The 14,749-nt window shown below is 43.8% G+C and overlaps 2 protein-coding genes across 6 annotated transcripts; both read left to right on the top strand.

The window, feature by feature from the left end:
- Positions 1–25: 25 nt before the first annotated feature.
- nbr1a (NBR1 autophagy cargo receptor a) lies at positions 26–9,348 on the top strand. Of its 4 annotated transcripts, none has more exons than XR_009931952.1 (21): positions 26–251; positions 597–659; positions 856–874; positions 987–1,009; positions 1,121–1,303; positions 1,406–1,483; positions 1,579–1,805; positions 2,008–2,127; positions 2,248–2,508; positions 2,822–2,981; positions 3,260–3,508; positions 3,603–3,728; positions 3,928–4,003; positions 4,155–4,256; positions 4,354–4,554; positions 4,682–4,828; positions 5,024–5,531; positions 6,960–7,042; positions 7,413–7,494; positions 7,648–7,823; positions 7,957–8,025. XR_009931952.1 is itself a non-coding variant. In XM_062475536.1 (21 exons), the coding sequence occupies exons 1-21, from the start codon at positions 150–152 to the stop codon at positions 8,143–8,145; spliced, it is 3,093 nt and encodes a 1,030-aa protein (XP_062331520.1). In that variant the 5' UTR covers positions 26–149; the 3' UTR covers positions 8,146–9,348. The 4 variants fall into 4 exon arrangements, 3 of the variants coding, with proteins under 3 accessions (XP_062331520.1, XP_062331519.1, XP_062331521.1); XM_062475536.1 differs by having other exon boundaries at positions 7,419–7,494; positions 7,648–7,747; positions 7,957–9,348; XM_062475535.1 differs by having other exon boundaries at positions 7,648–7,747; positions 7,957–9,348.
- Positions 9,349–9,764: 416 nt separating this feature from the next.
- Positions 9,765–13,673, top strand: tmem106a (transmembrane protein 106A). 2 transcript variants are annotated; one of them, XR_009931953.1, is made up of 9 exons: positions 9,765–9,958; positions 10,665–10,807; positions 11,075–11,138; positions 11,261–11,414; positions 11,512–11,652; positions 11,785–11,828; positions 12,050–12,103; positions 12,298–13,038; positions 13,233–13,673. XR_009931953.1 is itself a non-coding variant. In XM_062475539.1 (8 exons), exons 1-8 carry the CDS (start codon positions 9,939–9,941, stop codon positions 12,407–12,409), a joined length of 732 nt encoding a protein of 243 aa, XP_062331523.1. In that variant the 5' UTR covers positions 9,765–9,938; the 3' UTR covers positions 12,410–13,673. The 2 variants fall into 2 exon arrangements, 1 of the variants encoding a protein (XP_062331523.1); XM_062475539.1 differs by having other exon boundaries at positions 12,298–13,673.
- Positions 13,674–14,749: the final 1,076 nt, after the last annotated feature.

Here is a 14,749-nt window from a genome sequence, read left to right as displayed (position 1 = left end):
ATGCGCATGCGCACCCATGTGCATTAATCGCGTCATCGTATTTTTCTCAAACGCAGCTGACGATGTAAACAAGAAGATAGACGAGGGTTAAGAATCAAACTGTCCCGTTTTCGTTCATGACTGCTATTAATTAGGCGCCTCAATCAGACATGGGGCTCCCCGTTACTATTAAAGTAAATTTCAGGGGAAATGTAAAAAGATTTGTGGCACCTGATCTGGACAAATCGGAGTGGGAGTCGGTGGAAGCCTGGGTAAGCAGAGCTGGCGCAGTTTGACGCTTGCCTTTCTCTTGGTTGTCTGCATGTAGGCCCAAGCTATAGAAACATTGAAGGACGTGTCTCGAATATTTATTTTATTTTTTTGCCACAATTATCACACATTGCCGGATTTCAATACAATCCATCTCTGTTTACAAACTTTTGCAATCTAGGTCCACGATGTAACTTACGGTTTACCAATCTTGACTTTACTCGAGTCGTAACCTAGTAACTAGCTAGCTAGCTATGTTGTATGCTCGTATTTGCTGATCTTTTTGTTGACCCATTCATACGGTTTACATGGACTGTAAAATCGTATAAATATCATTAAATCTTCAGATTAAAGCGTCATATGGCATCAGCCACTTTCAAGTGAAATACTTTGATGAAGACAATGAGGAGGTGAGTGTCTTGTTTGTGGATGAAACTGCCATAACTGTTTTCTACCTCTTGGACAGATCACTTGTACTGTATTAACTATAATACAAATGCATGGGACAACAAAGTACTTTTAAGTTCAAACGCTAAGTTTGTTCATTTAAGATACAACGTAAGATATTCTGTAATAATGTCTTGAAATGAACATTGTCTTTTTCAGATTTCCATTAACAGTCAAGGTATGTATACAGTGTATTAACTTAGTTTATACAATTAGTTTTTTATTGGGTTTTATCCAAGAGGAACGTTCACTCAATCAGAAGAACTTGTGATTGTCTATTTTTTCTCCAGAGGAATATGAAGAGGCTGTCAAGGTAGTAACATGTTGTTTTGCACATCACAAAAGAGCAAACATATATGAGATGTTTTCCTGAAGGTTAAATGCAAATTACGTGTCATTGGCATGTTGCACGTGATCGTTCCAGAGTGCTGAGAAGCAGGGGAACCAGTTGCACATGAACATTTACAAGATGAAGGGCCAGGCTTGCAGTGGGCCTCCGAAGACTGAGGTGAAGGAGCTCAAGGGGGATCTCCGGCCGGCGCCACCGTACCCCTCCAGAGTCAAGACAGTGGACAAGGGAACACAGGTCACCCCTGAGAAAGATGCGGTCAGTTATTTTTGGGGGGGAGGATAAATTGCTATTAAATGATTATTTGGGGGGATTTTTGTGTCGTGTAGATGAGTGAGAACACATTTTCTGGTTGTCTAGGTTGCTTTAAAGGACAGCAAGGTCACCAAACCAGAGGACGAACCTCCACCAGTGTGGTTCAGATCCTACATGGAGAAGGTGAGTCACGTATTGAGAAGCGGTAAACAAAAACCTGCTCTGCGACTGCGTGTCAGCGTAGTCAGTGACGTTGTTTCTGGTCCCCTCCCTGACAGTTCAAGGACGAGGTGGTGAAAGAGGTAGTGGAGAGGATGTGTAATGACTTCTCGGGCCAGTGCTGCACCCACAAAGTCCCTGATGGGCCTTCAGAAGATCTCGGGGCGGTGGGAGGCGATGTTGCCCAGGGGTTAAAAGTTGGCTCCTCCACTAACTCGGCCTGTGGCTACACCCCTGCCTGCAGCAGCTGCAAGAAGCTAACCTCAGAGGGAGCGTACAAGTGCAGGTGAGGACAGCATCACAGCACCAGCGCTCACTGCGCTGCCAGAAGAAAATTGCACTATGATGTCATCAGGACAAACCAATACTTAACCATTTCCCCTTTTTTTTTTTTTTTCATTAAAATGTAATGTGTGATATATGTTTCACGTTGTCTCTAATCTGTATCTGTCTAATCTGTTTGTCATGTTTGTCATTTTTTACCTCAGTGTTTGTCCATCCTGCATTCTATGTGAGTTGTGTAGACATAGCCATGACCCCAGCCACAACCTGGTGAGAACTAAGACCCCGCTTTCCATTCCTGAGCATGGGATGTCAGGAGAATTTAGGTAAAACAATTGGATAATCTATCCCTTTATTCAACATTCGGCCTTATTCAATAACAATTCTTGAGCCCTATCTTTTTATTAAACAGAGTTCACCATTCATGTAACATATTTTTGTCCCAGGTTCCCTAGGCGAGGAGACAGGACTGTGCGCAAGGCAGAACGACAGCGACTCAAAGCTGAGAGGAGGCAGCTCAAGGCGGAAGTGAAGGAGATCAAGAAGAAACTGAGGCTGGAGAAGAGGGGCCTGCAGTGGAGCGGCCCCACCACCTCCACAAGCAGGCCCAGCATGGCAGCCTCCACCCAGGCTCCAGCCCTTGACCCTGACCCTGCCCCAGAGCCAGCTCCAGGCCCTGCACCAGACCCCCAGCCCTCCAGTCCAGAGTAAGCGCCACCTCGGGAAGGCGTCTGAGAGTGCTGGGTGCTCTAGACCCAGCATGGAGACAAAGTCTTTTCTCAAGAAAAAAAAAAAAAAAAAAAAATGCCATCTGATCTTTGTAATAGTCTGTATGAGTTTATCGCTGGCTGATGGTGGATTTTGGAACTACCTCATTTGAAACTGCTGCTGCTTCATAGATTTTCTAATTGCTTTTGAGCTGCAAAAAAAGGATCCTGCTTTTTTGATTCGTAGCGAAACAAAGAGGTGGGTGTGAAGCCCAGGGCTGTTTTCAACAATGCTCTGTACACTTGAAACTAGGGGTCCCGAGGTCTCCCACTCCACCTTGGTGCCCACAATGGCTGCCTTGTTTCTGGATGAAAATCTGCCGGACGGGACCCGTCTTGAGCCTGGCACCAAGTTCATCAAGTACTGGAAGATGAGGAACTCTGGCACCATCAGCTGGACCTCAGAGACCAAGGTACCTTCAGGAAGACAGGCTGTCCCTTCAACCGATACTGTTCCTCCAGTGTCAGTCCCTACCTCACTACCACCTCACCTGAATACTAGAAGTTAACACCTAAATCTGAAGGATTCTATTTACCCATCGCCACTTGCGCTTTCCGACACATTTTCAGAATATTAGTCCCAAGTGCTCTCTTCAAGTGCTGGTGTTTGGGCTTGATGTCCTTGTGCCTGTGTCATTGTGTGTGCTTTTTTGTGCATGTTTATCTGTACTGTGTTTGTGTGTGTGTCTAGCTGAAGTTCATGTGGGGAAACCTGGGCCTGGCATCAGAAGAGAAGCGTGAGGTGGCAGTGCCTCTGCTGCAGCCTGGTCAGATGGGCGTGGTCAGCGTGACCTTTCTCGCCCCGGTGATGGAAGGCACCTACACCTCCCACTGGCGTCTAGTGCACTGTGGGGGGCAGTTCGGCCCCCGGGTGTGGTGCAGTATCGTGGTGGACCCCAGCACCTGCTGCAACAGCTATGGTCCTCAGAGCAAAAGGCTGGCAAGTCACCATTTCCTTTTTAGATACACAAAGAACAATCAGTGTTTATTTTTTAATTTTTCACATGCTCATGAGATGCTGTTGTGTGATCTAGAAGGAGGACCTGAGACCTGTGGAGACAGAGAGGCCCCCCCTCAGCTCCAGAGACAGTGGTACAGGCCGGTTTAGAAACCTCCAGAGAGATTACTACTTTCCTTCTGTGGACCTGCTCACTGCACAGGTGAGAGGGGTGCCGTCCCTGACCATGTCAACCCAAGTTATGTTTTTAGATTTTTTTATGTAAGAAATGTTTGTTTTATCTGAAAATATAAAGAATAACTAGATACTAATCACACAAAACATCACCTGTATGGTGAAATACACAGCAGTTCTTTAGTGCTGCGCTCATTGACTCACTGTGTTGTTTATTGTATTTTCAGGATCTGCTGTCCTTTGAGTTATTGGATATAAATATTGTGCAAGAATTGGAGAAAGTTCCAACCAACACTCCAGTCGGTGAGATATACATAATACACAATAATATAAATACATAATACATGCCTGCACTATATATATATATATATATATATATATATATATTTAGCTATAAACACATTTTACTATGTTTTTCAACTTGTAACATGGTGTCTGTTTGTGTGATTGTTAGATTTGACCCCCTGCATGTCCCCTCTACCTCACGATGGCCCTGCGCTGGAGAGACCAGCCCCTGCACTGATGCCAGCTGACTCTGAGGTCCAGCACTTACTTGGTAAGATGGCAGGTGACAGCCCAACAGACTTGACAAAAAAACATGGCCTGTTGAAGCCCTACATTTTCAACAGTATCAACTGAACTCTAAGCGGCAGCCCCCCTGGCTGTGCTGTGTTCAGGAGCAAAACCAAGGCCCCAGAGAGAGCAGAGTGACCATGGTAACCACGAGGAAGTCGACGAGGACATCAGCGGAGCCCAGTTCCTCTGCGAGACCATCATCCGTTCTCTGACCCTGGAGGAGGCTCCGGACCACAAGCCCCTGCGGAGGGTCCAGCCCAGCCTCCGCATTCCTAAAGGTCAGACGCCCCATCTTCTGTCCGGCTGACCTAAGTCAGAGATCAGAGAGATCATTCAGCGGAGTTGTGTGCCGTGATTGTTGTTTCATCGGCAGACTCAATATACAGTGTCTTTTATTTTGAAAAGCTCTCACAGCTATAACACAGGGGACAGGCTTCATGAGGAAAGTGGTGGAGAGGAAGGAGATCGAGGCGGAGGCGGATGGGGAGATGACAGGCCAGAAGCCAACTCTGAGGCTTCCTCAGATCACACTGCTGCAGGAGACTGTCCCAGGTAGGTGAGAACACCACCACCTCTGCCTCACATTGTACCCATCTATATCTGTACACACAGTATTCATCTACAGTGGAGTCTTTGGTCTTGAAACGTCTTGTGTATGATGTTAACAAAGACAGTTGACCACATGGCAAACACGACCGCGCCGGCTGTATCAAACCTTCTGTGTTTTTCTTGATCTGTTTTCGTTAGAGGCACATTTAATCCCAGAGATTGACGCACGCAAAGACCTCAGTGCACTGAGGTCGAAGGAGGAGAAGGTTTTGGGGAAAGAAGAGCGAAAAGAAGAGAAGGAGGCGAGAGAAGGAAAGAGAGAGGAGGAGGAGGAGGAGGACTGGGACGAGGTGAGCAGCCAGGTCTCGTCTGCATCCTCCTGCGACAGCTACATCATCGTCCTGCCCGACTGCTTCGACACCAGCAGGCCATTGGGCGAGTCCATGTACAGCTCCGCCCTCTCCCTGTCCGGATTGGCCGCGGCCACCACGGAAGGGGAGGAGCCTGAGCCGGAGGAGCTGGATAGGGCCACGCCGGAGGGGGAGGGGCAGGAGGGGTCAGAGGTTGCGGCGACGGCACCGGCTGTGGACGACAGCGTCAACCAGATGCTGTGTGCCTCCCAGACCCTGGATGCTGTTCCCCTCACCCCTGAGGTGGCGCCTCCGCCTGTCTCTCTACTGCCCCCTGCTGTCCTCTACTCACCCAGGTCAGTTCTGCACAACGGGCATCAGTGGCGGTTCTACATTGAATTACACCCAGGGCGAGACGCCCTTCGCGCCCCCCCCCCCCTCCCCCCCCCAGTGAAATCAAAAGGCTGTTATGGTAAGACCGATTATGTTCTATACAGCTACAGCTAAAACAGCCTGGGGTCAAATTGACACCAAACATAATAGGAGGGTTACATAAACATGCCCTTACACGCTAAATGTCTGTTATTACATGCTATATTAATATAACTTTTAGGGAGGAACACTTTTAGTTATGATGTTAAACTATACTTTGTCACGAAATATAGTTGTAGCAAATAGCAAATGTTCGTCTTTGAAACTACCTACAGATTTGAAAATTCCGTTGGCTAATTACAGGGCCTGACCTAAATAATGAAAATAAATAATAACTGAACTTGTAACAGTTTGGTTGCAAAGCACACTATTATGGTGAAATGTTATCTCGTGTTTGTTGAGTTAAAACCGAAATATTGTTGTTGCATAGCAAGCATCATAGCAAAAAGGCTAACAAACGTAAGAGTTAGCCTATACCCACCAATTAACATTAGCCCTTCATTCATGACATGGATACCGTAATAATCATACAGAGACATATTTGCATACCTTTATATTTTTCTCGTTTCTCCTCTTCTTCTTTTCTTTTTTTTCGAAATTGGGCACCTGATGGCTTACTTGACCTTTTCCTGTCCATCTTCTTTGGCACTCAACAGTCAACAGATTTCCCATCCCCCCAACACTATCACTCACGACCAGAAGTCAAGACTAAACCAATTCACCTTGGTGACCACAATCGTTTTGTGTCACATATTTTTATTAGCCATTTCACACAATTAAAAAAAACAAAAATGTGCAGGAACTTTAGTCCTATATTTATAATATTATGAATGAAATGTGCGTTATTTGGAAGAAAGTCGAGGTGCAACTGACTTTAGCCCACTAATTTAGAGTATTGCACTATACAGTGGACCCCCCCCCCCTCCTTGTCCGTTCCATTTGGGAGACCCAGTCAGGTGAGCTGTCTGTCCCCCTCCCCTTTTTTCACACAGCTTCTCAGCAAGCAGGGGTGCCTGCAGCTGCCTGAAGGGGGCGCCAATTTGCCAATTCCCCACACAGTGAAATGATAGAAAAGAGAAAACCGCTTCGCGGCGCAGAGATTTTTATTTATTTATTTTATGCTCGTGCGCCCCCCACGTGACATAAAAAAATGCCGCCCCGGGCGGCTGCCCGGTCCGCCCGTGCCTAAAACCGCCCGTGACGGGCATCATGACACAACTGTAATGCAGTCAAGTCCGGGGTGTTTATTTTGATCAAGTTCACCATTACAACCATGAATTTAAAGTCTCAATAACTTCTGTAGAAATCCTACACCTGCATGTGTCATGCCATGTTGTTTTTTTGTCTCTCAGGTCGGAGGAGTTGTACGTAGCAGGGCCCAGTCCACCAGTGTCTGGGCCTATTGAGCAATGCCAACCAGCCGTACACTTGCATGGTGAGTGTTGGTCTTGGTTTGACCACAGGAAGCCTCTTCAGAAAATATTTGTTTTTTTGTTTTTCTTTTTGAAGTTTAACTGCAGGAAACAGCTGAACACTGTAAAAGAACCTCAACCTACTTTAACAAAGAATCATATTCTTTGCGGTTTCTACATTTAGCTTACAGTGTAAACTTTTTTTATTTATAAGGATCTGACTTTGCGTGCATCAAAGGATGAAACTTGTGTTCCTATTTGTGGAGAGAGTGTCACTGTACTTTAAAGAATGGTTGCCTCAGAAAAACATCTTTGCTCACTGCTGTGTGTGTGTGTGTGTGTGTGTGTGTGTATATATATGTGTGTTCTGTCACTTTTCTTCCTCCATGTCAGTATCAGGTCCAACCAGACCAGCAGGCTCAATCAGTGCATTTCAAACATACAACCCCAGGGCCTGCAACTCCCTGCAACCTAGGTATGAATCCACTGACATTCCCCAAAACAGTCTTCAAAACCAAAACACACACTTGCTTCAGTGGGGATATTACTTCCGAAATATTCGACATAACATGTTGCAGTTACTGTTGTGCAAAACAGCAGTTAACCACGTCGTCCTGTATTTGGGCAGGGGCCAAGGGGGAATCACAGAAGGACTGGTCAAGGGGGCCCTCTCTGTCGCTGCGTCCGCATACAAAGCTCTCTTCACTGGGCCGAGCTGCTCCACCCAGGTACCCCCTGTAGTATGAACTGTGTTCATCTCACGTGTGTCAGTGTTGGCGAGCTGAATTGGACCAGAATGAGCTGGTACGCTGCTTACAACGTGCCTCACTCTGAAGCCAATGAGCCGTTTGAATCCCCCGTGGGTTCAGGAGTCTTTAGAGTACCATAACCCAGAGGGTAACGCTCCTCCTGTAACCAGTCCTCTCCTGCTCCTTAGCGTGGCATCGACCCCGCCAGCCAGAGCCCCTCCATGATGGCTGTGCTGCTGGAGATGGGCTTCAGAGACCAGAGGCTTAACCAGCGTCTCCTGAGGAAGCACCGCTACAACCTGCTGCACACCGTCAACGCGCTGGTCCAGCTGGCCGAGGCCGAGGAGAACCAGGGGGGAGGAGCCACGCAGTACTGAGGGGGTCCCCCCCTCAACACCCCCTCTCCCCCTGAAACTAACCCAGCTGCTGCAGCCCCCTATCCGGACACTCATTTAGGCCTAACATAAACTAGCGTTGGCATTCAATACAAATTTATTTTTGTGGCTTTTAGGTCATAGAGGTTGTTAAGGAACACGGAGGCAAATGTGTGTAGCAGTGAAGGGTTTACTGATTGTGCGGCTCCTTTGAGTTGGTGTGGGTGAGTTCTTTACTACAGTGACGTGTCTAGGAAGTCAAAGCTTTGTGTGTCGTGTCTGTCCTCCCTGTTGACAGGGCTAAGCTAGCTTCTCTCCTCGAGAGAGAACGGGGGTGAATGTTATACTGAAATGCTTTGTACAGTCTCTTCTTCTATACTTCTGTTTTCTGATTGATAGACTCAAGGGGAAGCACGTAGGCGGGATGAGAAATTAACTGATATTTCTGATTCCTGTGATTACTCTCTTAGATAGCTGTAGTGGTGGATCTGCCCTAAACAATGCAATCTTGTATCTATCAAAGTACTGTTATTGTAGATGTCGACTTGTGGAATGTATCAGGAACAGTGGCTTCAGACGAGGAAAAGAAACCGACTGTTGACACTGACTGAAGTTTTCTACAGCTTTTTAGGAAATGCCTGCATGTCAGGTACAAGCGCAGAGACTATTCATGTTCCTGTAGTGTCAAGAGGACTGGTGTCCTTGGTGGAAATGTCTGCTTGCATCTTTCATACACCTTTTCAAGTCAATCATGTTTTAGATACCACACTAAAATCCTACAAGACCTCTTTTAAGAGACATTCCTCAATTTCTTAAAGGAAACAAGTTTTTCTTTATGTATGTATGTTATTTTTTCCTCTTTTTTTTAAAAAGATAGTCACTGATTAAAACTTACTAAAAATGTGTATGGTGATTTTGCATTGGTAATCGTGAGAGTGTATCGATTATATCCATTTTATGCCTGTTATGTTCCATTATCCTGTGTGTGTTTGTGTGTCTTGCTTCAAGAGAAACTGGAGGTTTGTAAGTGGGAACATATGATTGTTTTGTCTGTTGTCATAGTATACTCATAGGATCATGCTTAAGAGAAATGCTGAATTTATTTACATAGCTTGGTAGTGGATCTCCTTTGATTGAGTGTCAAGGTACTCTGCATTTGTCAATCAGCCAATAAAATGATTGCACAGCTTTCTCTATGACTGAAATGACATGACTGTTACAGTTGTTTTTATTGCATATGGTCCTGTACATTCTGTATTTGAAGGATATTGGGTTGTTTCCTGTTAATGTATACAGAATATGAGATCTGAAAGAAGATATAAGCTAGTTTACGTTATCAGCAAAAACTAGAACCGTTGGAGAGTGGTAAGACGAATGTCTGAATTTGAGAAGACGGATCAATAGGTTTGTGCATTTGCAGAGGATATAACCAACAGTTTGACTGAAACCTTAATCAACGGAGATATTCATTTAAATGTCTCAGAATAATGCATATGGACCAGAGCATCAAAATTACCAAATTGTTGAGCATATAGATATAAACGTAAAATAAACATGTAAACGGTTATTTATATGACATTACTGTATTTTATTAAGCCTACCACCAAGTGGCAGCACAAACTATTTGAGGAATGCCCATGTAAAACCATCAGAAGTAGGAAGTGAACCATCCGCACATTTCCAATTGTTGCGAATTGTTGTTTGTTTTCGTATCGGGGCTGGGATATTATTCCGACTTTAGTAATTTCATGGTAGGCTACATTTTATATACATGTTGACATTGTGATGAAGACCTGATGCCAGAAGAAAGAGCAAGGTAAGAGCGCACTTTCGAACGGATCCCAAGAGCATTGTCCGATAGTTTTACTTCAGTCAGCAGTTTTTCCGATTATTGTTTCTTCGATTATGCAACCCAGCCTGTATGTTAGCAGTCGATGCTATACATGAAAATGTTGTCAACGTGTTACATTTAGGTAGGGTTCATCTTGTCTAAATATAGTGTAACCCACCTATTCCCTAATTGCTATAGGGCTACATGGCCTATACCCTCTTAAAGGTGCTAAATATTTCCAGTGACATATAAGAAATACATTTTAGAGGCTAATTCCTGAGCCGTGGGCCTAGCCTACATAAATTATCAGCAAGATCCGTCAAAACTGATCGGATCTTAATTCGTTGGTCCCTGCGAACACGCAGGTGAACTTCGCCTTCCTGCTGTTTCCACAATGCAGAGAAGGGATTTCTCTCGCTGGTTGATGGACCGTCATAATGAGCAGGATAATACCCTCACATTAGAGCAAAGCAGATACGCCTTCTCTTTGACCCAGTCAAGGGATTACAGTGGACTACATCACACTCACTGTGCATGGTTAGGAGATAGACTTCCACTCCAACATAAGGTATTGAGCCAACCGCGGTTGATCTTCAAGAGGAAAAAAGCATTTAGCAAAGTATTGTTCTTGGAGGAGAACGGTTAGGCAGGTTGTAGTTCTTGGTAGCCTATAATGGTATGTTTGTGTCAGCTCATCCAGGAACACAGGGAATATGGAGGACAAAGATGTGGAGAAGAAAATCATGGGACACCAGACTCCTTATGGAGCCATCAATGGTGACATTACGGGGGATACCTGCCCAACTTGTCGTGGCATTGGACGCATTCCAAGAGGTGTGGTATCCACAAGACTGGCAAGCACTTTAACACTATGACATAATGCATATGCTCACTATATAGATTTATAGTATTTATATGTTTTAGTTCAAATTGATTTTAGTATTATTTTCCTGTAATGTTTTTTCTTATTTTTTAAGTCTTGATGCATCCGTCGCACTAGAATGCGTTTCAACCAGATTGAGAAGTGAAAGTGGACCACTTTCACTTCTTTGTTGTTAAGAAACCCCAGAATGCTTTACAATTTCTGCACTGTGCTTACAGGACATCAGGACCAGTTGGTCGCCGTCATCTCATGCAGTGACCAAAGACTGAAACCAAGACACACGTGAGAGACCGCCAGCCACCGATGTCTACATCAGCTCGGAATTCAAACCATGTGTGTTTAGCCAGTTGTGTTATATGGCTTATTGTGAAAAAGCTGTTTATTTTGTTTATCTCCTTTCCTAGGAAACTCTACGTGTTCATCTCAGTGACCTTGAGTCTCTTCTTCTGCTGTTTGATCCTCTTCTTCCTCTTCCCTCGGAGTATAATCATTCTGCCTGTGTCTGTGAAATCAGTGATGGTCTACTTCATGCCAGACTCAGTGGAAATGCAGATCACTGTAAGTTCCGGACACAGCCCTTAATGCATGATGCACTTTAATAACGTATTTAATTGTCTTAGGATCATGTGACTAAACAACATGTTTTCTCTTCTAGAATGTCCTCAACATCAGCAACAATAATTTTCTTGAAGTTAAAATCCTTGACTTTGACGTTCAAGTGCTGATTAATAAAATGATTCAGGGAAGGATCAAGATATCTAACATGACCTCGCTTAAACCATCTTCACAAAGAGCGGTTAGTTTGAACCATTGCTAAGTAGTTTAGATCAAATAAATGTTAACAATAAAGAACAGTTTGACGTTTATGGAAATCATTTTCTTTAAACCTCTGATGAAAAGATTGTCATTTCCAATTTTTATCCTACAGTATACAATTACCATACCTGTTAAGATTGATGATGCAGGCATGAAGTAAGAACACTTTTGCATTTTAACTATATAGTAATATAGTTATCGATATGATTATATTTAGCTGAGTAAAACATAGAATTGTAAACGCATGACCATGATATGAACGGCTTTTTAATATGGGCTGCAACAACAGTAAAATAAGTGGTCTGCTTTGGCGCTACCAACTGAATGAATCAAAATACTCTTAAGAATGATATGCATAATATGAATCTCTGTTTCAGTAATTACTGCCAGTCCAGCTCCATCAAGATCCACACATTGTTTTTGCATTTGCAGTAAGTATTTCACACTCTTGGGTTCAAATGTTCTTATCACACAATTTAAACAAAACTGAGCAGCTATCATAAACCAACTAAATTCAGTGCCAACCCCAGATAGGGATCAGACATTGACCTGGTCCAGGCAGTAAAACTCTTTGTTTTTGGTCATTGTAAGCCTCTAACATTTTGTTTTGCTCTACCATCCACAGAATGACCATGAATGTTTCTTACCTGGCCCACTCAGAGCAGTTGTCAAGGGATACGTTTGAGTATGTAGACTGTGGAGCCAACACCACCACACCACATCCCATAATGAGCTGATGAAACTGAAAGCTGTCAGGAAGTGTCTTGCATCAGCAGTGTACCAAATTAATCAATTGTCTAATCCAATGACAACCCAGAGCTTTCAGTTTTATTTTATGCCAAACTGTGAAACTATTAGAATGTTCTACTGAAAGGGATTTGTTGTGTTGAAGGGATACAATATGAATGGAGGCCCCCTTTGCACTTTTGATTTGTATTATTGGAGAGGCAGTCCATTTTCCATTATGCCAAGTTTATATCCTGTGTGCCACTCTTTAACATATTGTTTTAGACTTTTTTTTATTTCAATGAATGCTGTATTTTTTAATGCTTTCTTAATACTTTTTTCTTAAAGAATGCAAATGATTACTGTTCTTCATACAGTTTCAAGGTAATAGTTTTAAATGTTCAATGATGTGCTTCTGGTAAAAAGCGAATGATGTGCCTAAACTTTGCACTAGCAGTCATTTTGGGGTCGTTTTTGAGTAACTGGGTCTATGATGTATTTTTGCACACTTCAATGCTGTCACTTTATTTTCATGACCAGGTCCACATATTCTTTGAAGTCGATAACAGCGAAATATCTCTGTAACATAGTAAATAAATGAGGTCTAACGTGACTTGATACAAGAAATGTCCATTGTCAGGTGGCTGAGCGGTGAGGGAATCGGGCTAGTAATCCGAAGGTTGCCAGTTCGATTCCCGGTCATGCCAACTGACGTTGTGTCCTTGGGCAAGGCACTTCACCCTACTTGCCTGGGGGGAATGTCCCTGTACTTACTGTAAGTCGCTCTGGATAAGAGCGTCTGCTAAATGACTAAATGTAAATGTCCATAGTCAGTGAGAGGAAGACTCTTTACCAAAGAATATAATTGTTTAGTTTTTAATGTTTTCTTCCATTGTTGTTTAATTTTGTCCTTTGATGAGGGCATTTTTTCTGCCTGCCAGCGAGGCAGGAAACAACAGATAAATCATTATCGTTGTCATGGAGAGTCGTTCACGACAAGGTAGTGTGTGGTCATGTGGTATTCAGGTTTTGGACAGACCTCACCACTGCTGGTTGTACTGAATGGACTGAAACGGAAAAAGATGTAAGTGAATAGTATATGAGATTTTCTCCAAGACGTTTGCAACCGGTTTGGCTATACTGTGCAATGGTATCTCTCTGTGTTTTTTATTTAAATCATTGAAGCTGATGCAAATACAAATTCTCTTGTTTAATTGTAATAATTGAGTGATCAGTGTAATAAAAAAATAATACTCACAGAGTATCTGTTGTCAATCTTGGCTTTGTACAACTTTTTGATGGTATGCTGACATGAGCACTTGGCCCCCTCATCTGCTCGTAGAAAGACAAGTTAGATAAATGTGCCAGAACTCTGTAAAATTGATATAAAAAACTTAGTAAAGAAAATGAATTAGAGAATCCCCAGTCTTCCCAGTTAATGAATGAGTCCGACCTGAGTTCAGGGGTTTAGGGGGCAAGACTGGCATGGTTGGCACCACAAGTTTCCTCTCTTCTGCAGGGGCTGGCCTTGCTGTCTCCTGTATGTTGATAAGACAGTTCTCATCAGCCACCTGTATAAACCGCTTTGTGATGTGTTTTGTTTCACCATGTGTTTTTCCGCTGTTGGATTAGCGGTGAATGGAATTGACTGCTTTGACAGTTTCTAGGTTCTGTCATTTAGACTGGTGGGTGAGCGTTCAGCATCATCTCTTCAATAGTCATCAAAGAGGTCTCCCCCTTTTCCACATGTCATTGCTGATGATGCAGACGTAGCCTAACACCTACCCTACCTCATGACTGGTGGGTTCACGTCGCCCTCCTAGATTCCATCTCCGGCGTGCCTCCCAGTGCATGGCCGCCATTGTGCACCCCCTGTGGAGAGAACAGGATGTGACTTCAGACCCTGGGGGGAACCTCACAGTAATTGAGCATGCCCACACCCCTTGGAGCCCATTGTAATGCAACAATGCTTGACAGAGGCTAAGACAATTGTCACATAATCCTTTTACCATGTCAAAAGTATTACATCTGACCTGTAACAATCGACGTCTTGTCACGTCAAATGAAGCTTATTAAAATAAATGTTTATGACTGAAAGTACTTTATAAAGAAATTGTAAAACGAAGTTGATGTTTTGTTGGTACTATTCTGTAGAAGTGGGTGGTAGCCTACTTGCCAAAGTGTGAGCGTCTCCACGCTTCAACAAGACAGTAAGCAGCAGCCGGCCTCGCGCAGACACGTGAACACGTTACAGGTCTAAACAAGTCTAGACAGTAGTGTGGCAGCAGTGTGACTCAACACCGATTGTGACATCACAGAATTGCGAAGTTTTGGCGAAATACACGACTGAT

This window comes from Osmerus eperlanus, chromosome 12 (genome assembly GCF_963692335.1).
Source record: "Osmerus eperlanus chromosome 12, fOsmEpe2.1, whole genome shotgun sequence".
Taxonomy (NCBI): Eukaryota; Metazoa; Chordata; class Actinopteri; order Osmeriformes; family Osmeridae; genus Osmerus; species Osmerus eperlanus.
The sequence above is the reverse complement of the archived record's forward strand: the minus strand, read 5'-3'. Positions and strand labels throughout refer to the sequence as shown.

Coding starts and splice junctions, on each gene's coding strand:
- nbr1a (XM_062475535.1), top strand. CDS start 150: ATGGGGCTCCCCGTTACTATTAAAGTAAATTTCAGGGGAAATGTAAAA. Junction 1,484..1,578: donor TCAGATCCTACATGGAGAAG/GTGAGTCACGTA, acceptor CCTCCCTGACAG/TTCAAGGACGAGGTGGTGAA. Junction 7,748..7,956: donor GGCCGAGCTGCTCCACCCAG/GTACCCCCTGTA, acceptor CCTGCTCCTTAG/CGTGGCATCGACCCCGCCAG.
- tmem106a (XM_062475539.1), top strand. CDS start 9,939: ATGCCAGAAGAAAGAGCAAG. Junction 9,959..10,664: donor ATGCCAGAAGAAAGAGCAAG/GTAAGAGCGCAC, acceptor TGTTTGTGTCAG/CTCATCCAGGAACACAGGGA. Junction 11,653..11,784: donor AACCATCTTCACAAAGAGCG/GTTAGTTTGAAC, acceptor TTTATCCTACAG/TATACAATTACCATACCTGT.